The following is a 26,674-nucleotide window of genomic DNA, read 5'->3' on the forward strand; positions in this document are numbered from 1 at the left end:
ATAGGAAACACTGTCACCACTGATAAATCCACCATAATTGAGAATTTCAATAAGCATTTTTCTACGGCTGGCCATGCTTTCCACCTGGCTACTCCTACCCCGGACAACAGCACTGCACCCCCAACAGCAACTCGCCCAAGCCTTCCCCATTTCTCCTTCTCCCAAATCCATTCAGCTGATGTTCTGAAAGAGCTGCAAAATCTGGACCCCTACAAATCAGCCGGGCTAGACAATCTGGACCCTTTCTTTCTAAAATTATCTGCCGAAATTGTTGCCACCCCTATTACTAGCCTGTTCAACCTCTCTTTCGTGTCGTCTGAGATTCCCAAAGATTGGAAAGCAGCTGCGGTCATCCCCCTCTTCAAAGGGGTGGACACTCTTGACCCAAACTGCTACAGACCTATATCTATCCTACCGTGCCTTTCTAAGGTCTTCGAAAGCCAAGTCAACAAACAGATTACCGACCATTTCGAATCTCACCATACCTTCTCTGCTATGCAATCCGGTTTCAGAGCTGGTCATGGGTGCACCTCAGCCACGCTCAAGGTCCTAAACGATATCTTAACCGCCATCGATAAGAAACATTACTGTGCAGCCGTATTCATTGATCTGGCCAAGGCTTTCGACTCTGTCAATCACCATATCCTCATCGGCAGACTCGACAGCCTTGGTTTCTCAAATGATTGCCTCGCCTGGTTCACCAACTACTTCTCTGATAGAGTTCAGTGTGTCAAATCGGAGGGTCTGCTGTCCGGACCTCTGGCAGTCTCTATGGGGGTGCCACAGGGTTCAATTCTTGGACCGACTCTCTTCTCTGTATACATCAATGAGGTCGCTCTTGCTGCTGGTGAGTCCCTGATCCACCTTCAATGCCATACAACTCTCCTTCCGTGGCCTCCAATTGCTCTTAAATACAAGTAAAACTAAATGCATGCTCTTCAACCGATCGCTACCTGCACCTACCCGCCTGTCCAACATCACTACTCTGGACGGCTCTGACTTAGAATACGTGGACAACTACAAATACTTAGGTGTCTGGTTAGACTGTAAACTCTCCTTCCAGACCCATATCAAACATCTCCAATCCAAAGTAAAATCTAGAATTGGCTTCCTATTTCGCAACAAAGCATCCTTCACTCATGCTGCCAAACATACCCTTGTAAAACTGACCATCCTACCAATCCTCGACTTTGGCGATGTCATTTACAAAATAGCCTCCAATACCCTACTCAACAAATTGGATGCAGTCTATCACAGTGCAATCCGTTTTATCACCAAAGCCCCATATACTACCCACCATTGCGACCTGTACGCTCTCGTTGGCTGGCCCTCGCTTCATACTCGTCGCCAAACCAACTGGCTCCATGTCATCTACAAGACCCTGCTAGGTAAAGTCCCCCCTTATCTCAGCTCGCTGGTCACCATAGCATCTCCCACCTGTAGCACACGCTCCAGCAGGTATATCTCTCTAGTCACCCCCAAAACCAATTCTTTCTTTGGCCGCCTCTCCTTCCAGTTCTCTGCTGCCAATGACTGGAACGAACTACAAAAATCTCTGAAACTGGAAACACTTATCTCCCTCACTAGCTTTAAGCACCAACTGTCAGAGCAGCTCACAGATTACTGCACCTGTACATAGCCCACCTATAATTTAGCCCAAACAACTACCTCTTTCCCAACTGTATTTAATTTTTATTTATTTATTTATTTTGCTCCTTTGCACCCCATTATTTTTTATTTCTACTTTGCACATTCTTCCATTGAAAACTACCATTCCAGTATTTTACTTGCTATATTGTATTTACTTTGCCATCATGGCCTTTTTTGCCTTTACCTCCCTTCTCACCTCATTTGCTCACATTGTATATAGACTTGTTTATACTGCATTATTGACTGTATGTTTGTTTTTACTCCATGTGTAACTCTGTTGTTGTATGTGTCGAACTGCTTTGCTTTATCTTGGCCAGGTCGCAATTGTAAATGAGAACTTGTTCTCAACTTGCCTACCTGGTTAAATAAAGGTAAAATAAATAAATAAATAAATAAATCTCAACCCCATAGATAATCTTTGGAGGGAGTTGAAAGTCCGTGTTGCCCAGCAACAGCCCCAAAACATCACTGCACTAGAGGAGATCTGCATGAAGGAATGGGCCAAAATACCAGCAACAGTGTGTGAAAACCTTGTGAAGACTTACAGAAAACATTTGACCTCTGTCATTGCCAACAAAGGATATATAACAAAGTATTGAAATAAACTTTTGTTATTGACCAAATACTTTTTTTCCACCATAATTTGCAAATAAATTCATAAAAATCCTACAATGTGATTTTCTGGATTTTTCCCCCTCATTTTGTCTGTCATAGTTGAAGTGTACCTATGATGAAAATTACAGGCCTCTCTCATCTTTTTAAGTGGGAGAACTTGCACAATTGGTGGCTGACTAAATACTTTTTTGCCCCACTGTATTTGTGACTCGAGTCCACACCTCTGGAGCGGCTAGATGTTCTTTACCATTCGGCCATCAGATTTGCCACCAATGCACCAATGCTCCTTAGGTTGCAAGTTCAAATCCCCGAGCTGACAAGGTACAAATCTGTTGTTCTGCCCCTGAACAGGCAGTTAACCCACTGTTCCCTGGTAGGCTGTTATTGAAAATAAGAATTTGTTCTTAACTGACTTTGCCTAGTTAAATAAAGGTAAAATAAAACAATTGGACACATCACTGCACTCTATACTCCTCTGTAAATTGGTCATCTCTGCAAGACCCTCTGGTTGATGCTTATTTACAAAACCCTCTTAGGCCTCACTCCCCTCCTATCTGAGATATCAACTGCAGGCCTCATTCTCCACATACAACACCCGTTCTGCCAGTCACATTCTGTTAAAGGTCCCCAAAGCACACACATCCCTGGGTCACTTTTCAGTTCGCTGCAGCTAGTGACTGGAACAAGCTGCAACAAACACTCAAACTGGACTGTTTTATCTCCATCTCTTCATTCAAAGACTCAATCATGGACTCTTACTGTCAGTTGTGGCTACTTTGCGTGATGTATTGTTCTCTCTACCTTCTTACCCTTTGTGCTGTTGTCTGTGCCCAATAATATTTGTACCATGTTTTGTGCTGCTACCATGTTGTTATGTTGTGTTGCTACAATGCTATGTTGTCATGTGTTGCTGCCTTGCTATGTTGTTGCCTTCGGTCTCTATGTCGTGTTGTGTTCTCTCTTGTTTTGATGTGCGTTTTGTCCTATATTTATATTGTATAAAAACAAATGTTTTACTCCCAGGCCCCCGTCCCCGCAGGAGGCCTTTTGTTAGGCCGTCATTGTAAATAAGAATTTGTTCTTAACGGACTTGCTTAGTTAAATAATAGAAAATATATAGAAAATATATAGAAAATAAATATAATACATTTACTGCTTTCTTTAATGATTTGTCATTCTTATCTCTTACTTTTGTTGTTGTTGGTATTTCCTTAAAACTGCATTGTTGGTTAAGGGCTTGTAAGTAAGCATTTCACTCTAAGGTCCACACCTGTTGTGTTCGGCGCAACTGACAAATACAATTTGATTTGAAACTATTACGCAATCAAATCAAATGTATTTATATAGCCCTTCGTACATCAGCTGATATCTCAAAGTGCTGTACAGAAACCCAGCCTAAAACCCCAAACAGCAAGCAATGCAGGTGTAGAAGCACGGTGGCTAGGAAAAACTCCCTAGAAAGGCCAATACCTAGGAAGAAACCTAGAGAGGAACCAGGATATGTGGGGTGGCCAGTCCTCTTCTGGCTGTGCCGGGTGGAGATTATAACAGAACATGGCCAAGATGTTCAAATGTTCATAAATGACCAGCATGGTCGAATAATAATAAGGCAGAACAGTTGAAACTGGAGCAGCAGCACAGTCAGGTGGAAGTTGAAACTGGAGCAGCAGCATGGCCAGGTGGACTGGGGACAGCAAGGAGTCATCATGTCAGGTAGTCCTGGGGCATGGTCCTAGGGCTCAGGTCAGTTGAAACTGGAACCGCAGCATGGCCAGGTGGACTGGGGACAGCAAGGAGTCATCATGTCAGGTAGTCCTGGGGCATGGTCCTAGGGCTCAGGTCCTCCGAGAGAGAGAAAGAAAGAGAGAAGGAGAGAATTAGAGAACGCACACTTAGATTCACACAGGACACCGAATAGGACAGGAGAAGTACTCCAGATATAACAAACTGACCCCAGCCCCCCGACACATAAACTACTGCAGCATAAATACTGGAGGCTGAGACAGGAGGGGTCAGGAGACACTGTGGCCCCATCCGAGGACACCCCCGGACAGGGCCAAACAGGAAGGATATAACCCCACCCACTTTGCCAAAGCACAGCCCCCACACCACTAGAGGGATATCTTCAACCACCAACTTACCATCCTGAGACAAGGCTGAGTATAGCCCACAAAGATCTCCGCCACGGCACAACCCAAGGGGGGGGCGCCAACCCAGACAGGATGACCACAACAGTGAATCAACCCACTCAGGTGACGCACCCCCTCCAGGGATGGCATGAGAGAGCCCCAGCAAGCCAGTGACTCAGCCCCTGTAATAGGGTTAGAGGCAGAGAATCCCGGTGGAAAGAGGGGAACAGGCCAGGCAGAGACAGCAAGGGCGGTTCGTTGCTCCAGAGCCTTTCCGTTCACCTTCCCACTCCTGGGCCAGACTACACTCAATCATATGACCCACTGAAGAGATGAGTCTTCAGTAAAGACTTAAAGGTTGAGACCGAGTTTGCGTCTCTGACATGGGTAGGCAGACCGTTCCATAAAAATGGAGCTCTATAGGAGAAAGCCCTGCCTCCAGCTGTTTTCTTAGAAATTCTAGGGACAATTAGGAGGCCTGCGTCTTGTGACCGTAGCGTACGTGTAGGTATGTACGGCAGGACCAAATCAGAGAGATAGGTAGGAGTAAGCCCATGTAATGCTTTGTAGGTTATCAGTAAAACCTTGAAATCAGCCCTTGCTTTGACAGGAAGCCAGTGTAGAGAGGCTAGCACTGGAGTAATATGATCCAATTTTTTGGTTCTAGTCAGGATTCTAGCAGCCGTATTTAGCACTAACTGAAGTTTATTTAGTGCTTTATCCGGGTAGCCGGAAAATAGAGCATTGCAGTAGTCTAACCTAGAAGTAACAAAAGCATGGATTAATTTTTCTGCATCATTTTTGGACAGAAAGTTTCTGATTTTTGCAATGTTACGTAGATGGAAAAAAGCTGTCCTCGAAATGGTCTTGATATGTTCTTCAAAAGAGAGATCAGGGTCCAGAGTAACGCCGAGGTCCTTCACAGTTTTATTTGAGACGACTGTACAACCATTAAGATTAATTGTCAGATTCAACAGAAGATCTCTTTGTTTCTTGGGACCTAGAACAAGCATCTCTGTTTTGTCCGAGTTTAATAGTAGAAAGTTTGCAGCCATCCACTTCCTTATGTCTGAAACACATGCTTCTAGCGAGGGCAATTTTGGGGCTTCACCATGTTTCATTGAAATGTACAGCTGTGTGTCATCCGCATAGCAGTGAAAGGAGTAGTGAATCAATGAGTAGTAATGATGCAGTATGTTTTTTTTTGTATAATTTAAATTTAACCAGTTAAGAACCAATTCTTATTTACAATGAAGGCCTACCCTGGCCAAACCCGGACGACGCTGGGCCAATTGTGCGCCACCCTATGGGTTTCCCAATCACGGCTGGGTGTGATGCAGCCTGGATTCGAACCAGGTACTGCAGTGTCTTAGACCACTGCACCACTCGGGTTAAGTACCTTAGAAAAATATGCCTAATTTAAAACATGATCATGTAGACTACTTCAGCTAAAACATGCCAGGAGGTGAAGCTGTAAACTAGACTACTTACTGGAGAGAGTACCGCAGCACCGTACACCATCTTTTAGATAGGACCCACCTAAAAAATAATGAAACACATGCAGTGTTTGTATGATACCATTAAGAGTCATCACCCTCTGATTTGCCGTGAATGCAGCATTCTGTTTTGCGGCGAAATCACGGTATTATTCATATGAAAACGTTACTTTATGACCTTATGAGACAATTTAAATAAGGGGAACGTTCTCTAAAGTTGTAGTGACGTTCGTTCAATAATTAGGCTACTTCAAGGAAACAAGGGAGGAATGAAGGATGCATGCACAATATTCCAACACGTCCCGGTGACTGGCTGTAGTCTGGCTACGTCATCTGTTTCGACGCCCTGGAAGGTTCAGCTGTCAATCATATATGGGTCCAATATGGACGACCTGGTAATGCAGCAAAGCCCGTGTTAGGACTGGAGGGGGCCAGAAAAGAACAAGAAAAACTTGCAAGTAAGGACAAAAATAATTGTATACATTTTGTCGTATAAATGTAGATGAAGTGAGCGACATCGGCGAGTGTATAGGATGTGAAACGCTTCTGTCCTTGCAGTTGTTATGACCTAGCGCGTTAAGTTAGTTAGCTTGGATGCAGCTAGCCGCATCGCTAAAGTAAACTCATGTATTTTATGGTTAACCGAACACTAACGCTAGTATGATTACACAGCAAGTATCCAACAGTTTAGCTAAAAACAAGTGTGTGGTAACTAGTGTAGATATGTTTTGTAGCTATAACGTTGTCTTACTGTCGAAGTAAAATATAGCTAGCCAAACAGTAGCCTGCAGATCCGAACCGCGTTGCTTAGAGCTGCACTACGGTCGGACATCATTCCCGTGTATATTATATAAAGACACCGCGGAGCCGGCGGTAGATAAAGCTCGGAGAAAATGTACGTCTGTCCGGGGATGAGAAATACATTATACTCCGAATTGTCCAAATAGCCCAACTGTTAACGTTACACGGAGAAGATTGAACGGCGGATAGCTCGTTTTCCGGACCACGGTCCTTTTTTTGTGTGTTTGTCCTCATGATAGAAGCCACAGCAGCCATCTTGGAATGGCGGTGTCAGCCAATCAGCGCCTTTGTTGTTCAACGCGACTCCATTCCATAATGGCTGCTCCTGCTAGCTTAGCACAATGACAATATCTGCTAGTTTACGTAAACGAGCAGTCGTTCAGTCTTTCCATGTAATTGGGAAAAGTCGGAGTATAACGCATTTTCAAATTTCAAATCATAGTTTATTGGTCACGTACACAGATGTGCAGATGTTATCGTAATAATGATTGGGCCATATTGTTGTTGTTGTGTTGCTACCATGCTGTGTTGTCGTGTTGTGTTGCTGCCATGCTGTGTTGTCGTGTTGTGTTGCTGCCATGCTGTGTTGTCATGTTGTGTTGCTACCATGCTGTGTTGTCGTGTTGTGTTGCTGCCATGCTGTGTTGTCGTGTTGTGTTGCTGCCATGCTGTGTTGTCGTGTTGTGTTGCTGCCATGCTGTGTTGTCATGTTGTGTTGCTACCATGCTGTGTTGCCATGTGTTGCTGCCTTATTATTATGTTGTTGTCTTCGGTCTCTCTTTATGTAGTGATGTGTTTTGTCCTATATTTCAATTTTTATAATCCCAGGCCCCCGTTGCTTAGTTAAATAAAGGTAACGTAAATAAAAGAGAACCGCAGGTGCAGCGAAATGCTTGTGTTTCTAGGTCCAACAGTGCAGTGATACCTAGCAATAATAATACAAAAATACACAACCCACAAAACTTAAGAAATATCAGAACGAGCAATGTCAGAGGCGGGAATATAAATACACTGAAAAAAATATAAAGGCAACAATTTAAACGATTTTACTGAGTTACAGTTCATATCAGGACATCACTCAATTGAAATAAATTCATTAGGCCCTAATCTATGGATTTCAGATGGGGGTAGGAGCGAAGCCATGGGAGGGCAAAGGCCCACCCACTGGGGAGCCAGGCCCAGCCAATCAGAATGAGTTTTTCCCCCACAAGATGGCTTTATGACAGACAGAAATACTACTCAGTTTCATTAGGTGGCTGGTCTTAGGCGATCCCGCAGGTGAAGAAGCTGAATGTGGAGGTTCTGGGCTGGCGTGGTTGAGGCTGGTTGGACATGCTGCCAAATTCTCTAAAACAACATTATGGCTTATGGTAGAGAAGTTAACATTACATTCTGTGGCAACAGCTCTGTTGGACATTCATGCAGTCAGCATGCAAATTGCACGCTCCCTAAATACTTGAGACATATGTGGCATTGTGTTGTGACAAAACTGCACATTTTAGTGGCCTTTTGTTGCCCCCAGCACAAGGAGCACCTGTGTAATGATCATGCTCTTTTACCAGCTTCATTTTCCACACCTGTCTGGTGGATGGATTATCTTGGCAAAGGAGAAATGCTCACTAACAGGGATGTAAACTAATTGGTGCACAGCATTTGAGAGAAACATGCTTTTTGCGCATATGGAAACATTTATATTTTTGTTCAGTGTGTGTGTGTGTGTGTAAAGACCGTATGGACATGAATAGAAAAGGAGTAGTTACACTGCCTTAAAGCATTTCTTCACATTTTATTGTGTCACAAAGTGAGATTAAATTTATAAACATTTTATTTTTTGAATGACATGTTTTATTTTTTGAATACACCTCTGATAACTAAATTGCATGAATATTCAGACCCTTTGTAATGCATGCCTTAATTTAGGAGTAACATTTGGCTTAACAAACCACATAAGTTACATTTCACTCAGTGTGAAATAACATGATTTTTGAATGAATGACCCTTCCAGCTCGGGGATTTGAACTTGCAACCTTCCGGTTACTAGTCCAACGCTCTAACCACTAGGCTACCCTGCAACATGGCACTAAATACTTGAACTGACTTGCCTAGTTCAATACAAGTAACTAAATAAAGGACTTGTGTTTGGGGCAAATCAAACACAGCGCATCACTGAGTAACTGCTTCCTTATCTTCAAGCCTGGTGGTGTCTGCATCATGGCGTGGGTAAGCGTGACATTGGCAAATACTGGGTTGTTTTTCAGGATTAAAATGCCAGATGTGTTTTTAACCTATTGACTCCGGAAGCTGAATACTTATGCTATGTATGTATGTATGTATACAGTGCCTTGACTTTTTCCACATTTTGTTACGTTACAGGATTAAATAAAATAAAAATCCTCATCAATCAACACACAATATCCCATAATGACATCACAATACCCCATAATGACATCACAATATCCCATAATGACATCACAATATCCCATAATGACAAAGTGAAAACAGGTTTTTGTTTGCAATAGTATTCAAAAATAAAAACGGATACCTTATTTACATAAATATTCAGACTATGAGACACAAAATGTAGCGCATATGCATCCTGTTTCCGTTGAGCATCCTTGAGATGTTTCTACAACTTGATTTGGAGTCCACCTGTGGTAAATTCAATTGATTGGACATGATTTGGAAAGTCACACATCTGTCTATATAAGGTCCCACAGTTGTCAGAGCAAAAACCAAGTGATGAGGTCGAAGGAATTGTCTGTAGAGCTCTGTGACAAGATTGTGTCAAGGCACAGATCTGGGGAAGGGTACCAAAATATTCTGCAGCATTGAAGGTCCCCAAGAACACAGTGTCCTCCATCATTCTTAAATGGAAGAAGTTTGGAACCACCAAGACCCTTCCTAGAGCTGGCCGCCCGGCCAAACTGCGCAATCGGGGGAGAAAGGCCTTGGTCAGGGAGGTGACCAAGAACCCGATGGTCTAGAGCTCTAGAGTTCCTCTGTGGAGATGGAGGAACCTTCCAGAAGGACAACCATCTCTGCAGCACTCCACCAATCAGGCCTTTATGGTAGAGTGGCCAGTTGGAAGCCACTCCTCAGTAAAAGGCACATGACAGTCCGCTTGGAGTTTGCCAAAAGGCACCTAAAGACTCTCAGACTATGAGAAACAAGATTCTCTGGTCTGATGAAAAAAAGATTGAACTCTTTGGCCAGAATGCCAAGTGTCATGTCTGGAGGAAACCTAGCACCATCCCTACGGTTAAGCATAGTGGTGGCAGCATCATGCTGTGGGGATGTTTTTCAGGGACTGGGAGACTAGTCAGGATCAAGGGAAAAATGAATGGAGCAAAGTACAGAGAGATCCTTGATGAAAACCTGCTCAGGACCTCAGACTGGGGCAACGGTTCACCTTCCAACAGGACAACGAACCTAAGCACACACCCTAGACAACGCAGGATTGGATTCGGGGCAAGTCTCAATGTCCCTGAGTGGCCCAGCGAAGCTCCCCGTACAACCTGAAAGAGCTTGGGAGAGGATCTGCAGAGAAGAATGGGAGAAACTCCCCAAATACAGGTGTGCCAAGCTTGTAGCGTCATACCCAAGAAGACTCAAGGCTATAATCGCTGCCAGATTCTCTGGCAGACCAGAGAATATTGTTTCTCAAGGTCAGAGTCTTTAGGTGCCTTTTGGTAAACTCCAAGCGTGCTGTCGTGTGCCTTTTTACTGAGGAGTGGCTTCCAATTGGCCACTCTACCATAAAGGCCTGACTGGTGGGGTGCTGCAGAGATGGTTGTCCTTCCAGAAAGTTCTCCCATCTCCACAGAGAAACTCTAGACAAAATACAGAGTAAAGGGTCTGAATATTTAAGTGGGCTTTTGTTTACATTTATTTTAATTTAATAAATCGGAAAAAATAAAATACTCCGTTTTTGCTTGAATCCATTTAGAATAACGTTAAAATAATGTTAAAATAACGTTAAAATACGTTAAAATAACGTGGGAAATGTCAAGTGGTCTGTATTGTCATTCTCAATGGATGTAAAAACAGACCTTGTTTACCTGCTGTTTTGAGGTGAAGAGAAATTTGACTTATGCTCCACAGCTCATTAGTGGTAGTATTTCTGATGGTCTTACCTCACTATCACATGGGCACATTTATAAGCCTACATTTGCGTGCAGGCCAGGTATCCCAGACCTACTTCTATGTCCTTACTCAACATTGCCAGGAACGCTTCAAACAAAAGACAATTCATAAATTGACAACTGATAAATGAAATAAACCAAAACTTGTTTTTCACGAGTGTAGCCCAGGTTGTGAGTCTGCAAACGTGTCCCCTTCCGACAATGAGAACAGGAAGAAATGACTGAAACCAAACAAACGTAGATCTGAATCTGCTGTATGTGAACTGTGCTTTAGCTTGGAAAATACGACCACATGATGATGTTGCAGCATTATGGCTGTTTTCCTGAAGAAGTTAAATTCTGAATTCAAGTTAAATTCACTTCAGGGATAATAACATACTTTATGTTTCCTTGGCCACGATGATAAGATGAAACTACTAAATATTGCTGTCTCTGGCTTTTGGGCAAGACAAACGGCTAACCGCATTGCGAGCTAGCTTCATCAGCTACCTAGCTCGCGCTAGTTACCCCAATTTTGTTTGCCAGATATCACGGCTCTATGTGGCTGGCATTATGCAACCGTTTACTATTATTGGCCCCCACAAAATAATTATTAAATTGTTAAAAATAGTCCTGCCCTTGTTACAAACATAGCTAGCTTGCAAACGTGTTCGCTAGCTGAGTATCGTCACCTAGGAAACAGGCTTTTAAAATGTCAAAGATAGCTAGCTGCTGATGTACTGAGGCCGTATTTGTGTTGAATAATTTTCTTCTATTTCTAGGGTTTGGTGCGGTTGCAGCCAGGAGAGAAGACGTAAATATGCCTACTCCATATTTTACCCTGGATGCCCAACTGAGGTTCCATGACAAATGGCTGAAGATAGACTTGCAGGTAAGACCCCTGCTCTCTTCACTGCCATGAGACCTCTTGTACAATGAAACAGTGATCGTTTTCGTTCTTTAAACATCATGTCGACACCACCTTTTTATTATTTAAAACCTTGAACATGGAGGTAGATGTGTTGCCTAGAGATGAACACCCTGCAGGGGTCGCCAACCCGTCCTCCTGCAAGGCTACTGGGTGTGTAGGCCCCACACAATACACCTGATTCCAGGTTTATTCATTATGTTTGCTTTCAGTTGTCGTCTGTATTTTGGAGTAATCTAGTGAGACTGACTGGGCCTCTGATCTCAGATGGAAGATTAGCACAGTTACCCTGTGGTAGTGATGGTATTATCGGGCTAATGAATCGGACTTCCTCAACCCGTCTGTTTCCAATATGTTCAAGATGAATGAAGACATTGATTCCTCAGTAATGCGGTGGTCTTACCGTGTCTGCCAGCATGTTAGGTAGGCTCATGCTGGTTTCGATCAAAGCTGCAGAACTTTAAAAGGGATACTTCAGGATGTTGGCAATGATGCCCTTTATCTACTTCCCCAGAGTCGGATAAACTTTAACGCAATTGAGGAGAAGTCTATGGGTTTCTGCCAGCCGAGTTGGCTAAATGGCCTCATTGACCAAATCCTTGAAGTGTCCCTTTTAAACATTCAAGCTGACTGTGTGAAATGATGTAATGTGATGTATGTGTTTGTTTTTCTTCCTGACATCTGATCTAGTATTGCACAAGTATTTCTCTAAATGCTTGTTACCATAATTAGACTGGCAGCTCTCAATGATGTCCAAGCGTGTATCCCAAATAGCAGCCTGTTTCGTATGTAGGCCCACAGGGCTCTGGTCAGAAGTAGTGCACTATATAGAGAATGGGATGCTGTTTAGGATGCAGGCTGAGAGTTTTCCAGTTCCTTCCTGTCCGACACATGACTTGGATGTTCGTCTGCCTGGTGTCGGCCATGTTATTGACATTGGAAGCTGAAAGCCTGTTTTGGCTGTTAGTCCATTTTAGTCAATAGGTCTTGGATTACTTGATGAAGCAATGTGAGTAGCGTAAGCCTTTATTTCTTCACTCATTGACACATGGACTGTCAGGCAGGCAGATCAAACTGTAAGAGGATCATTTAATTGCGCTGTTTTCCCAGACCTTCAAATGGCACGCTATTCATTCAGTAACTTCAGCAATATATCTATCTATCAGCCTACTGCCCACGTTATGTCCCTGACAACATTATTCAACCTACTGCCTATTCATATTTTTTTATGTTTGACAGATTGTTGGTGAACCTGCTGTAGTCTATAATATATTGGATGCTGACAAGGTCCAAATCTGGTTCTTGAAGAACAAGAGGCTTTATCAATCTGTCCAAGAATAAACCCTTTGGAAACACTCCATGTTGCCCTCTTGCTTCAATAAAATACAATAATACTACCGGCACCCTATTCCCTATATAGTGCACTACTGTAGACCAGAGCCCTATTCCCTATATAATACACTACTATAGACCAGAGCCCTATTCCCTATATAGTGCACTACTATAGACCAGAGCCCTATTCCCTATATAATACACTTCTATGGACCAGAGCCCTATTCCCTATATAGTGCACTACTATAGACCAGAGCCCTATTCCCTATATAGTGGTACTACTATAGACCAGAGCCCTATTCCCTATATAGTGGTACTACTATAGACCAGAGCCCTATTCCCTATATAGTGCACTACTATAGACCAGAGCCCTATTCCCTATATAGTGCACTACTATAGACCAGAGCCCTATTCCCTATATAGTGCACTACTATAGACCAGAGCCCTATTCCCTATATAATACACTACTATAGACCAGAGCCCTATTCCCTATATAGTGCACTACTGTAGACCAGAGCCCTATTCCCTATATAGTGCACTACTATAGACCAGAGCCCTATTCCCTATATAATACACTACTATAGACCAGAGCCCTATTCCCTATATAGTGGTACTACTATAGACCAGAGCCCTATTCCCTATATAGTACACTACTGTAGACCAGAGCCCTATTCCCTATATAGTGGTACTACTATAGACCAGAGCCCTATTCCCTATATAGTACACTACTGTAGACCAGAGCCCTATTCCCTATATAGTGGTACTACTATAGACCAGAGCCCTATTCCCTATATAGTGGTACTACTATAGACCAGAGCCCTATTCCCTATATAGTGGTACTACTATAGACCAGAGCCCTATTCCCTATATAGTACACTACTGTAGACCAGAGCCCTATTCCCTATATAGTGGTACTACTATAGACCAGAGCCCTATTCCCTATATAGTACACTACTGTAGACCAGAGCCCTATTCCCTATATAGTGGTACTACTATAGACCAGAGCCCTATTCCCTATATAGTGGTACTACTATAGCCCAGAGCCCTATTCCCTATATAGTGCATTACTTTAGACCAGAGCCCTATTCCCTATATAGTGCACTACTGTTGACCAAAGCCCTATTCCCTATACAGCGCACTACTGTTGACCAGGGCTCCCTATTCCCTATATAGTGCACTACTGTTGACCTGGGCGCCCTATTCCTTGGCTAGGCCGTAGTTGTTCTGACTGTTTCGTGTGGGTATGTTTTGAAAGGCACAGTATAAACTCTAAGTTGCTGTGTTTTCCTGTGGCAGCGAGTGTTCTCTCCAGAAGGGCTGAGTGAGATGTGGAATGAGATGGTGAAGGATGAAGAGATCACTTTCAATGGAGAAGAATCATCTCACCCAGGTAGGAACTACAATACCCATCTACCCTGTACCTTTTCATGACAACAATACCCCTGAACCTTTTAAACATATTAGAATGTATATTATTATAAAAAACATTTTATTTAATAATTTGTAATAATGACAATTACAACAATACTGAATGAACACTTATTTTAACTCAATATAATACATACATCTATTTAGTCTCAAATAAATAATGAAACGTGTTCAATTTGGTTTAAATAATGCAAAAACAAAGTGTTGGAGAAGAAAGTAAAAGTGCAATATTTGCCATGTAAAATTCCTTGCTCAGAATATATGAAAGCTGTTGCTTCCATATACCCTGTTAAGAAGTTTTAGGTTGTAGTTTATTATAGGACTATTTCTCTCTACCATTTGTATTTCATATACCTTTGACTATTGGATGTTCTAATGGGCACTTTAGTATTGCCAGCCTAATCTCTGGAGTTAATAGGCTTCTTGGGGACAGGCGTCCCATTGTTGGGATAGTTGTGAATCATGCAGCGCCTTGTGTCACCATCGCAGATTCTAGAGAAACAACAAATGTCGGAACATATAAGTGTGTTATATCGGCTGAAAGCTTAAATTCTTGTTAATATAACTGCACTGTCCAATTTACAGTAGCTATTACTGTGGAAAAAATGCCATGCTATTGTTTGAGGAGAGCTCCTAACAACAAAACTGTTTTTTTCACTGCAATAGGTTTGATAAATTCACCTCTGAAGGTGAAATGTGTACTTACATTCTGAAGTCTTGCTCTGATTAATCATCCAAAGGGTCCCAGAGATAACATGAAGTGTCGTTTTGTTAGATACAATACTTTTTCATATCCTAAAAAGGTCCATATAGAATGCGCAATCAATTTTTTTTTCTCCCACTTGTTCAATTTGCAAAGAAAGGAATCTGTGAATCTCACCCTAAATGTTATTTCAATCAGTCAAATCACGTTCATATTTATTCCTCAGAGATCCTAGAACGTAACCAGACTTCACTATATAATTAGCGGTGTATGTTTGTCTCCTCCCTCCAGAAGACTGCACTGATTGCTTCGGTACTCAGAAGAAGGATGAATCCAACGATAAAGAGAAGAAGGAAGCGGAGGAAGTGTCAACATCTGTCCATCACTCTATCATCGAGACATGGGACTGGGGGCGGCAGCCAGGTGGGTGTTAATCCATCACTCTATCATCGAGACATGGGACTGGGGGCGGCAGCCAGGTGGGTGTTTATCCATCACTCTATCATCGAGACATGGGACTGGGGGCGGCAGCCAGGTGGGTGTTTATTCCCGGACAGAGCTGAGTAGGAGTAAACACCTTCTCTGTAAATGGTGAATTGACTTATGGTTGCAAAAGGTTCAAAACATTCCAGTACATTTCTGGAATCTTTCCATGTGAAGTTAAGCCTGTGAATTTGTTTTTTTAACTTAAATAAATTTTTTAAAAGTGAGATTATAACAGTGAGCCTTTATTTGTGGGATACACATAAGGCAATTCTAGGTCTTGTAGCATATTGTGGTCAAACTATCCTCAATTCAATGGAATTGCAACCCTCTGCATGCACAGTGCATTCTTCCATCACATGTACAGCTGATTCTCAAGATCTTGCACACTAATGAGATGCTATTGAGCCCACACTACTACACTGTCTGAGCCAAGGACTACATGCTTTCTGGTAAGTTATGATTACAATACTGGGTGGGGGGAATATATTCTATATGACATACATGATTTGTTGTTAACTAGTAAATAGTAGCCTGCAGCAAAGTGTGTTGAAATCATTTCTAACTTGTTAACAATTTCTTCTAGTTCATTTTTACTACCATGTGGATTTTAGCTTACTTGAGCATGCTAACTGAGGAGTGTTAATTCACCTGTTTCCATACAGGTTTCATTTTAAAACATGTATTTTACAAATGAGTTGTTTAATCTAATCTAACTATTTATCTGTACATGGAATTGTATTTTTCTTACTAATTTTTCTATCATCTTTACAGGAAAATGCCACAGGCACTATCTGATGTGTGGAGACATTTCACTGCAGCTAATGTAGAAGGAAACGCTGTGTACATTTGCAAATACTGTGCCAAATCATATGTGAAGAATGCAACAAAGATGCAGAATCATCTGGCCAAGTGCATAAAGTTCCCTCAGAGCTCACAACAAGCAACCTCTGACAAAAGTCTCTCTACTTCTATTCGAGGTGAAAATTATGAATCAGACACCTTATCGATAGCAACAGCTCATGGTCCTCCTGGAATCAGAAGTGTTTATGACTCAATGGAGGAACGTAGTCAGAGAAATGCTGATGAATGTCCTGCTCGAGCTGTGTATGCAACTGATTCACCTCTGATGCTCACAGGCAATGTGTATTGGAAGAGATTTCTGAACGTTCTTCGCCCAGCATACACCCCTCCAACCAGACATGCTTTATCTACTCATTTGCTGGATGCAGAGTTCAGAGTTCAAGTGAAGGTCAAGCAAATCATAGAGAAAGCAGATTGTATTGCAATCATCCCTGATGGGTGGTCGAATGTTCGTGGGCAAGGAATAATTAACTACATCATCTCCACCCCTCAACCAGTATTCTACAAGAGCACAGACACAAGGGACAACAGACACACCGGTCTCTACATTGCAGATGAGCTGAAGGCAGTCATCAATGACCTTGGACCACAGAAGGTATTTGCACTGGTGACAGACAATGCTGCGAACATGAAGGCTGCTTGGTCTAAAGTGGAGGAGTCCTACCCTCACATCACATCCATTGGCTGTGCTGCTCATGCATGGAATCTGCCCCTCAAGGACATCATGGCAATGATACAGTGGATACACTACAAGAGAGCCAAGGAAATGGTTAGGTATGAGAAGGGTCATCAAGTTATAGCAGCATTCTACCTCACCAAGCAAAGTGAGAAGAACAAGAGCACCAGATTGAAGCTGCCCAGCAACACCCGTTGGGGTGGTGTTGTCATCATGTTTAACAGTCTCCTGGAGGGAAAGAGTCTCTCCAAGAAATGGCCATTTCACAGTCTGCCAATATGGACAGCCCCATCAAGAGGATCCTCCTGGATGATGTATTTTGGAGAGAGTGGTAAGCAGCCTGAAACGCCTGAAACCTATAGCAGTAGCCATTACACGGAATGAAGGAGACAATGCCATCCTATCTGATGTTCAGACTCCGCTTGCAGATGTAAGATAATAAATCCATACTTCCCTGCCCACTTCACTGTTGCTCCAAGCAGAGGAAACTGCAGTTCTGGAATACATCAAAAAGCATGAAGACTTCTGCCTAAAGCCCAACCACACCGCAGGGTAGATGTTGGATCCCAAGTATGCTGGCAAGAGCATCCTGTCTGGTGCAGAGATCAACAAGGCCTATGGTGTCATCACTGCCGTGTCTCCCCACCTTGGCCTGGATGAAGACAAGGTTCTTGGCAGTCTGGCGAAGTACACTTCCAAGCATTTGGCATTTAGATACAATATGGCAGTCGTGCCAACAGATCTCATCAACCACCTGGTGGAAGGGACTTTGTGGATCTGAGGCTCTTTCCCCTGTTGCCTCCATCATCCTCCAAATCCCACCAACATCAGCCCCCACAGAGCGCAACTGGTCCTTGTTTGGGAACACACACACCAAAGCACGCAACAGGCTGACCAATACAAGGGTTGAAACATTGCTGGCCATCCGGGCAAATTTGAAGCTTTTTGAGCCTGACAATGACCCATCCTCAAGGTTGGAAAGTGACAGTGAAGATGAGGCCCGGGAGTCTGATGTTCAAGAGGTGGACATTGAGGAGGTCCAGGGAGAAGACATGGAAGCCTGAGAGGAAGACAACCAAAGCTTTCGTTTCTAGACTATCATTTTACAGATGTATGTTGGGAGATGCGATGGATCATTGTGGATCATTCAATATTTGCTTTGTTGTACAGTGAAATCATCCCATGTGAAGAGTCAACTCATTTAAAGTTAAATTTGTAACTAAATTGTTTAGTTTTTTTCTATTGGAAGGAATTAATCATTTGCAATTGTATACTTATGTTAAGGTAAAAATATCCAATGGTATAAACATCTACATTTTAAATGGTATTAATATTAATTCCCATATATTCCCGTTAATTTCCACGGAAAGTTTCCAACTCCTGAATATGTGCGACCCTACTTGACTCGAGTCTTCAACCTGCTTACTGCTTGTAGGCTGCTGTTTCGGTCGGAGATGTTGTTGTCTCGGTCTGAGATGTTGTCTCAGACGAAATCATCACAATCATGGTTTTAAATAATGCATCTCTTGCTAATTGCACTTCTGACATCAGATGTTGTAGCTGCTTTTTTGTATTTTTTGCATACAAGCCCAGAGGATAGTGTAATGTTAATGGACTCTCCACTTCTACATGTGACTGGGATATTGGAATAGTGATCCTTTCCCCACCTGGCTGTCTCCTGCTGGTGTGCCTCTCCTGGCACGTGAGGTGTGACTGGACTATCAAATGACTGGACAGACTGCAGGCCAGGACGGTTATGTCTAGTGTTTCATTTGGGTACCACTCCAACTCCAGCACCAACCCCCACGGTATGCTCTGCTGGGTCTAGTCTGGTCCTATCCCCAAACCCCCACGGTATGCTCTGCTGGGTCTAGTCTTATCCCCAAACCCCCACAGTATGCTCTGCTGGGTCTGGTCTGGTCCTATCCCCAAACCCCCACGGTATGCTCTGCTGGGTCTAGTCTTATCCCCAAACCCCCACGGTATGCTCTGCTGTGTCTAGTCTGGTCCTATCCCCAAAACCCATGTTATGCTCTGCTGGGTCTAGTCTGGTCCTATCCCCAAACCCCCACAGTATGCTCTGCTGGGTCTGGTCTGGTCCTATCCCCAAAACCCATGTTATGCTCTGCTGGGTCTAGTCTTATCCCCAAACCCCCACGGTATGCTCTGCTGTGTCTAGACCTAGATGCAGCAGGAGAATCAGATTTATAAATACAAATACACCTTATGGAACAGCGGGGACTGTGAAGAGACACACACACAGGCACAGACACATGCTTACACACGTAACCTACACACACACGATAACAGTATTGTATTGTAGATATGTGTGGGGATCCATGTTGGCGCCTCGGTCGGTTTCTTTCTCTGTTTCCAATCCACAGGGCTGGGTGTGGCAGCATGGTGGTGCATGTCTGGCTGCAGGAGATAAGCATTAAGCACTTGGTGGTGGGAGTCCTTGTCTGGACCAGCCCAGCCGGGTGGCCCCTGTTCTCTCCTGTCCAGTCCTGATTATAGTACTGTGTGCTTGCCAGTAGTGCTGAGCCAGTAGTGCTGAGCCAGTAGTGCTGAGCCAGCAGTGCTGAGCCAGCAGTGCTGAGCCAGCAGTGCAGAGCCAGCAGTGCAGAGCCAGCAGTGCAGTGCAGAGCCAGCAGTGCAGTGCAGAGCCAGCAGTGCAGTGCAGAGCCAGCAGTGCAGTGCAGAGCCAGCAGTGCAGTGCAGAGCCAGCAGTGCAGTGCAGAGCCAGCAGTGCAGTGCAGAGCCAGCAGTGCAGTGCAGAGCCAGCAGTGCAGTGCAGAGCCAGCAGTGCAGTGCAGAGCCAGCAGTGCAGAGCCAGCAGTGCAGTGCAGTGCAGAGCCAGTAGTGCAGAGCCAGTAGTGCAGAGCCAGTAGTGCAGAGCCAGTAGTGCAGAGCCAGTAGTGCAGAGCCAGCAGTGCAGAGCCAGCAGTGCAGAGCCAGCAGTGCAGTGCCAGTAGTGCAGAGCCAGCAGTGCAGAGCCAGTAGTGCAGAGCCAGCAGTGCAGTGCAGAGCCAGCAGTGCAGAGCCAGCAGTGCAGAGCCAGCAGTGCAGAGCCAGCAGTGCAGAGCCAGCAGTGCAGAGCCAGCAGTGCAGTGCAGAGCCAGCAGTGCAGTGCAGAGCCAGCAGTGCAGTGCAGAGCCAGCAGTGCAGTGCAGAGCCAGCAGTGCAGTGCAGAGCCAGCAGTGCAGTGCAGAGCCAGCAGTGCAGTGCAGAGCCAGCAGTGCAGTGCAGAGCCAGCAGTGCAGTGCAGAGCCAGCAGTGCAGTGCAGAGCCAGCAGTGCAGAGCCAGCAGTGCAGAGCCAGCAGTGCAGAGCCAGCAGTGCAGAGCCAGCAGTGCCAGCAGTGCAGAGCCAGCAGTGCCAGCAGTGCAGAGCCAGCAGAGCCAGTAGTGCAGAGCCAGCAGTGCAGAGCCAGCAGTGCAGAGCCAGTAGTGCAGAGCCAGCAGTGCAGTGCAGAGCCAGCAGTGCAGAGCCAGCAGTGCAGTGCCAGCAGTGCAGTGCAGTGCAGAGCCAGCAGTGCAGAGCCAGTAGTGCAGAGCCAGCAGAGCAGTGCAGTGCAGAGCCAGCAGTGCAGAGCCAGCAGTGCAGAGCCAGTAGTGCAGAGCCAGTAGTGCAGAGCCAGTAGTGCAGAGCCAGCAGTGCAGAGCCAGCAGTGCAGTGCCAGCAGTGCAGAGCCAGCAGTGCCAGCAGTGCAGAGCCAGCAGTGCAGAGCCAGCAGTGCAGAGCCAGCAGTGCAGAGCCAGTAGTGCAGTGCAGTGCAGAGCCAGTAGTGCAGTGCAGTGCAGAGCCAGTAGTGCAGTGCAGAGCCAGTAGTGCAGAGCCAGTAGTGCAGAGCCAGCAGTGCAGAGCCAGTAGTGCAGAGCCAGTAGTGCAGAGCCAGCAGTGCAGTGCAGAGCCAGCAGTGCAGAGCCAGCAGTGCAGAGCCAGCAGTGCAGAGCCAGCAGTGCAGTGCAGAGCCAGCAGTGCAGAGCCAGTAGTGCAGAGCCAGCAGAGCAGTGCAGTGCAGAGCCAGCAGTGCAGAGCCAGCAGTGCAGAGCCAGTAGTGCAGAGCCAGCAGTGCAGAGCCAGTAGTGCAGAGCCAGCAGTGCAGAGCCAGCAGTGCAGAGCCAGCAGTGCAGTGCCAGCAGTGCAGAGCCAGCAGTGCAGTGCAGAGCCAGCAGTGCAGAGCCAGCAGTGCAGAGCCAGCAGTGCAGAGCCAGCAGTGCAGAGCCAGTAGTGCAGTGCAGTGCAGAGCCAGTAGTGCAGTGCAGTGCAGAGCCAGTAGTGCAGAGCCAGCAGTGCAGTGCAGTGCAGAGCCAGTAGTGCAGAGCCAGTAGTGCAGAGCCAGTAGTGCAGAGCCAGCAGTGCAGAGCCAGCAGTGCAGAGCCAGCAGTGCAGAGCCAGCAGTGCAGAGCCAGCAGTGCAGAGCCAGCAGTGCAGAGCCAGCAGTGCAGAGCCAGCAGTGCAGAGCCAGCAGTGCAGAGCCAGTAGTGCAGTGCAGTGCCAGTAGTGCAGTGCCAGTAGTGCAGAGCCAGTAGTGCAGAGCCAGCAGTGCAGAGCCAGCAGTGCAGAGCCAGCAGTGCAGAGCCAGCAGTGCAGAGCCAGCAGTGCAGAGCCAGCAGTGCAGAGCCAGCAGTGCAGAGCCAGCAGTGCAGAGCCAGCAGTGCAGTGCAGTGCAGTGCAGTGCAGAGCCAGCAGTGCAGTGCAGAGCCAGCAGTGCATTCATTACATTCAAAAGATGTTTTATTTCGTTTGCTTTTTCAAGGGAATTCCAAAGCTAAAAATAGTGAACATTCCGTTGTCTCTACCAGGTCCAGCAGACAGCAATAGAAAAATAAGGAAGTAACTATGAAATAGTAACATATTTCAGTTGGGTATGTTAGTAAGTATGTTACTTCAACTTTTTTTTATGATAGTTTTTAATTCCTTAAAGTGGTCGACTAATCTCTGCTCAGCCAGCCAGACAGCCAGCCAGACAACCCTCTAACGTTATCTCTGTTCCCCATACTGTACTGTCTTTGAGATAGTAGCTGCTTAAGTATGCTGTGGAGTTGTCTGACAAAATAATGTTGCTAGTTCAAAGTACATCCTTGAAATGTTTGTACGACTTGATTGGAGTTCACCTGTGATAAATTAATTACACTTTTTATTTTTTTATTTCACCTTTATTTAACCAGGTAGGCAAGTTGAGAACAAGTTCTCATTTACAATTGCGACCTGGCCAAGATAAAGCAAAGCAGTTCGACACATACAACAACAGAGTTACACATGGAGTGAAACAAACATACAGTAGAAACAAGTCTATATACGATGTGAGATACGGGAGTTAAAGGAGAAAAAAAAAGTCCATTGTGGCCAATTGATTCGATGTGATTTTGAAAGGCACACATCTGTCTATATAAGGTACCACAGTTGACTGCATGTCAGAGCCAAAACCAAGCCAAGAGGTCAAAGGAATTGTCTGTAGAGCTCCGAGACAGGATTGTGTACAGATCTGGGGAAGGGTACCAAAACATTCTGCAGCATTGAAGGTCCCCAAGAACACAGGGACCTCCATCATTATTAAATGGAAGAAGTTTGGAGCCACCAAGACCCTTCCTGGAGCTGGCCGCCCAGCCAAACTGAGTAATTGGGGGAGAAGGGCCTTGGTCAGGGAGGTGACAGAGCTCCAGAGTTCCTCTGTGGAGATGGGAGAACCTTCCAGAAGGACAACCATCTCTGCAGAAATCCACCAATCAGGTTCATCTTCCAGCAACCTTAAGCACACAGCAACCTTAAGCACACAGCCAAGACAATGCAGGAGTGGCTTCGGGACAAGTCTCTGAATGTCCTTGAGTGGCCCAGACAGAACCTGATTTGAACATCTCTGGAGAGACCTGAAAATAGCTGTGCAGTGACGCTCCCCATCCAGCCTGACGGAGCTTGAGGGAATCTGCAGAGAAGAATGGGAGAAACCCCCCAAATACAGGTGTACCAAGCTTGTAGCGTCTGTGTTGTATCTAGATAATGTCAGTTCGCTGCTATATATACAGTACCAGTCAAAAGTTTGGACACACCTACTCATTCAAGGGTTTTTCTTTATTTTTACTATTTTCTACATTGTAGAATAATAATGAAGACATCAAAACTATGAAATAACACATGGATTCTTCAAAGTAGCTACCCAAAGTAGCCACAGCTTTGCACATTCTAGGCATTCTCTCAACCAGCTTCATGAGGAATGCTTTTCCAACGTTCTTGAAGAATTTCCACCATATGCTGAGCACTTTTTGCCTGCTTTTCCTTCACTCTGCGGTACAACTCATCCCATAATAAGAACAAGCATATTGCCCATGATTTTGGAATGAGATGTTTGACGAATAGTATATATTTTACATTTCAGTATTTTATTTTCAATAATTTAGCAAAAATGTCTAAACATGTATTCGCTTTGTTGTTGTGGGGAACAAGTCGTTGTGTTGTGGGGAACAAGTCGTTGTGGGGAACAAGTCGTTGTGGGGAACAAGTCGTTGTGGGGAACAAGTCGTTGTGGGGAACAAGTCGTTGTGGGGAACAAGTCGTTGTGGCCCGTCACAGAGACATACTGAAACATCTGATGCTGAGCTTGTTATGCTCTTATGGATCAAAATGTTATCCCTAAAATAAGGAATCATGTTTGCTAATGAACCTGTATTTCTACTACTCACAGCACCTGATGTCTCTGTCTCTCTCTGTCTCTCTCTGTCTCTCTCTGTCTCTCTCTGTCTCTCTCTGTCTCTCTCTCTCTGTCTCTCTCTGTCTCTCTCTGTCTCTCTCTGTCTCTCTCTGTGTCTCTCTCTGTCTCTCTCAGATGAGACTGAGCTGAAGGACTGTCTGATGGTGCTGGTAGATGACCAACAGAAGCTATCGGCTCAGATGGCTAAGAGCACGCTGTCTGCCCTGCGTCTACGCCAGCGCCTGGTCATCCTAGAGAGATACCTCATCTCCCTGAGCCACAGCATGATGGAAGAGAAGTACAAGGTCCGGTGGAAGAGCCCCCCCAGCCCCCCTCCACCCATCGTAGACAACAAGAGGTACACTGTAAACCGAAACGCTCATCCAGTATTGCAAGTGATAGTACAGGAAGTAGCAGCCATGGTTCTGTCATCTCACTGTTAGCTACGCTGACTGGGCCACATCAGTGCAAGTGATTCATCTGAAACATTCCCCTTTAGATGATCAGCTTGATCTGAGTCATGTGTCATCTTGGGGTCAAAGGTGTGTCTCTCTCTCTCTAGCACCCGGCCAGCCAGCAAGGGCGTGGAGGGTCTGGCCAGAGTCGGCTCCAGAGCAGCTCTCTCCTTCGCCTTTGCCTTCCTACGACGAGCCTGGAGGTCTGGTAAGCATCCTATCCATCGTCTAGACAACCCTTCACTTAGTCTGTAGACAGCATCCTATCCATCGTCTAGACAACCCTTCACTTAGTCTGTAGACAGCCTCCTATCCATCGTCTAGACGCAACCCTTCACTTAGTCTGTAGACAGCCTCCTTTACTGGTGACATCACATAGTCAACATGGTTCAGAGTGTCAGACCCTCCGTGGTCCCCCCTCCCCTGCCCCCTTCTACCCTCTGCTGTCCACTCCCCTGCCCCCTTCTACCCTCGGCTTTCCACTCCCCTGCCCCCTTCTACCCTCGGCTTTCCACTCCCCTGCCCCCTTCTACCCTCGGCTGTCCACTCCCCTGCCCCCTTCTACCCTCGGCTGTCCACTCCCCTGCCCCCTTCTACCCTCGGCTGTCCACTCCCCTGCCCCCTTCTACCCTCGGCTGCGATGGGTTTCCATCGCCCAGCAGCAGCACACAAGCCTAAGATCACCATGTGCAATGTCAAGCGTCGGCTGGAGTGGTGTAAAGCTCACTGTCATTGGACTCTGGAGCGATGAATCACGCTTCACCATCTGGCAGTCCGACGGACTAATCTGGGTTTGGGGGATTCCAGGAGAACGCTACCTGCCCAAATGCATAGTGCCAACTGTAAAGTTTGGTGAAGGAGGAATAAAGGTCTGGGGCTGTTTTTCATGGTTCGGGCCCCTTATTTCCAGTGAAGGGAAATCTTAACGCTACAGCATACAATGACATTCTAGACAATTCTGTGCTTCCAACTATGTGGCAACAGTTTGGGGAAGGCCCGTTCCTGTTTCAGCATGTTAATCCCCGTACACAAAGCGAGATCCATACAGAAATGTTGTCGATCCGTGTTGAAGAACTTGACTGGCCTGCACAGAGCCCTGACCTCAACCCCATTGAACACCTTTGGGAGGAATTGGAACGTCGCCTGCGAGTCAGGCCTAATCGCCCAACATCGCCCAACATCGCCCAACATCGCCCAACATTGCCCAACTGTTCTCATATTATTTATTGTCTTTGTAACAGAGCAAGATGTTCTGAACATCAAATCGCAGTATCACATCGTAATACATATAGGATCGTGAGAATCACAATACATATCGTATTGGTGCCTAAGCATGGTGATCATATCGTATTGTGAGGTCCCTGGTCATTCCCAGCCCCAGTGTCCCTTGTGTCTAACATATTGGTGCTTTGATCAGGTGACGACGCGGACCTGTGCAGTGAGCTGCTCCAGGAGTCCCTGGACGCTCTGCGGGCCCTCCCAGAAGCCACTCTGTTTGACGAGGGCACCGTGTCGTCTGTCTGGCTGGAGGTCGTGGAGAGAGCCACTAAGTTCCTCAGGTCAGTACTACCTGCTGTCTGGTTTGTCTTGTGATGTCCATGGATCTGCCAGTGACGTGTCACTGAAACTGTGGTTGGTTTCTAGTGACGTGTTATTGAAACTGTGGTTGGTTTTCAGTGACGTCCATGGAAGTGGTAGTACCAAAGGCAGCATCCCACTACAGGACCAACACCTGGCCTTGGCCATCCTGCTGGAGCTGGCAGTACAGAGGGGCACTCTGAGGTAGGACCCCTCCTGACGAGACACTGATACTCACTATGAGGTAGGACCCCTCCTGACGAGACACTGATACTCACTATGAGGTAGGACCCCTCCTGACGAGACACTGATACTCACTATGAGGTAGGACCCCTCCTGACGAGACACTGATACTCACTATGAGGTAGGACCCCTCCTGACGAGACACTGACACTCACTATGAGGTAGGACCCCTCCTGACGAGACACTGATACTCACTATGAGGTAGGACCCCTCCTGACGAGACACTGACACTCACTATGAGGTAGGACCCCTCCTGACGAGACACTGATACTCACTATGAGGTAGGACCCCTCCTGACGAGACACTGACACTCACTATGAGGTAGGACCCCTCCTGACGAGACACTGATACTCACTATGAGGTAGGACCCCTCCTGACGAGACACTGATACTCACTATGAGGTAGGACCCCTCCTGACGAGACACTGATACTCACTATGAGGTAGGACCCCTCCTGACGAGACACTGATACTCACTATGAGG

General features: G+C 45.6%; 1 protein-coding gene across 9 annotated transcripts in view; it reads left to right on the forward strand.

Annotated features, from left to right (window-relative positions):
* Positions 1 to 6,215: 6,215 nt before the first annotated feature.
* The window catches only part of herc2 (HECT and RLD domain containing E3 ubiquitin protein ligase 2), a 183,060-nt gene continuing 162,601 nt past the window's right edge, over positions 6,216 to 26,674 (forward strand). For 6 of the 9 annotated variants that reach the window (XM_031838141.1, XM_031838144.1, XM_031838143.1 and 3 more), the window contains exons 1-8: positions 6,290 to 6,348; positions 11,595 to 11,704; positions 14,369 to 14,462; positions 15,495 to 15,626; positions 24,052 to 24,274; positions 24,479 to 24,579; positions 25,789 to 25,930; positions 26,049 to 26,153. In XM_031838141.1, the coding sequence (XP_031694001.1) occupies positions 11,633 to 11,704; positions 14,369 to 14,462; positions 15,495 to 15,626; positions 24,052 to 24,274; positions 24,479 to 24,579; positions 25,789 to 25,930; positions 26,049 to 26,153 (869 nt within the window). In that variant the 5' untranslated portion in view covers positions 6,290 to 6,348; positions 11,595 to 11,632. The other 3 variants (XM_031838148.1, XM_031838142.1, XM_031838146.1) reach the window with 3 other exon arrangements.

The sequence above is a fragment of the Oncorhynchus kisutch genome, linkage group LG13 (assembly GCF_002021735.2).
Source record: "Oncorhynchus kisutch isolate 150728-3 linkage group LG13, Okis_V2, whole genome shotgun sequence".
Lineage (NCBI taxonomy): Eukaryota > Metazoa > Chordata > Actinopteri > Salmoniformes > Salmonidae > Oncorhynchus > Oncorhynchus kisutch.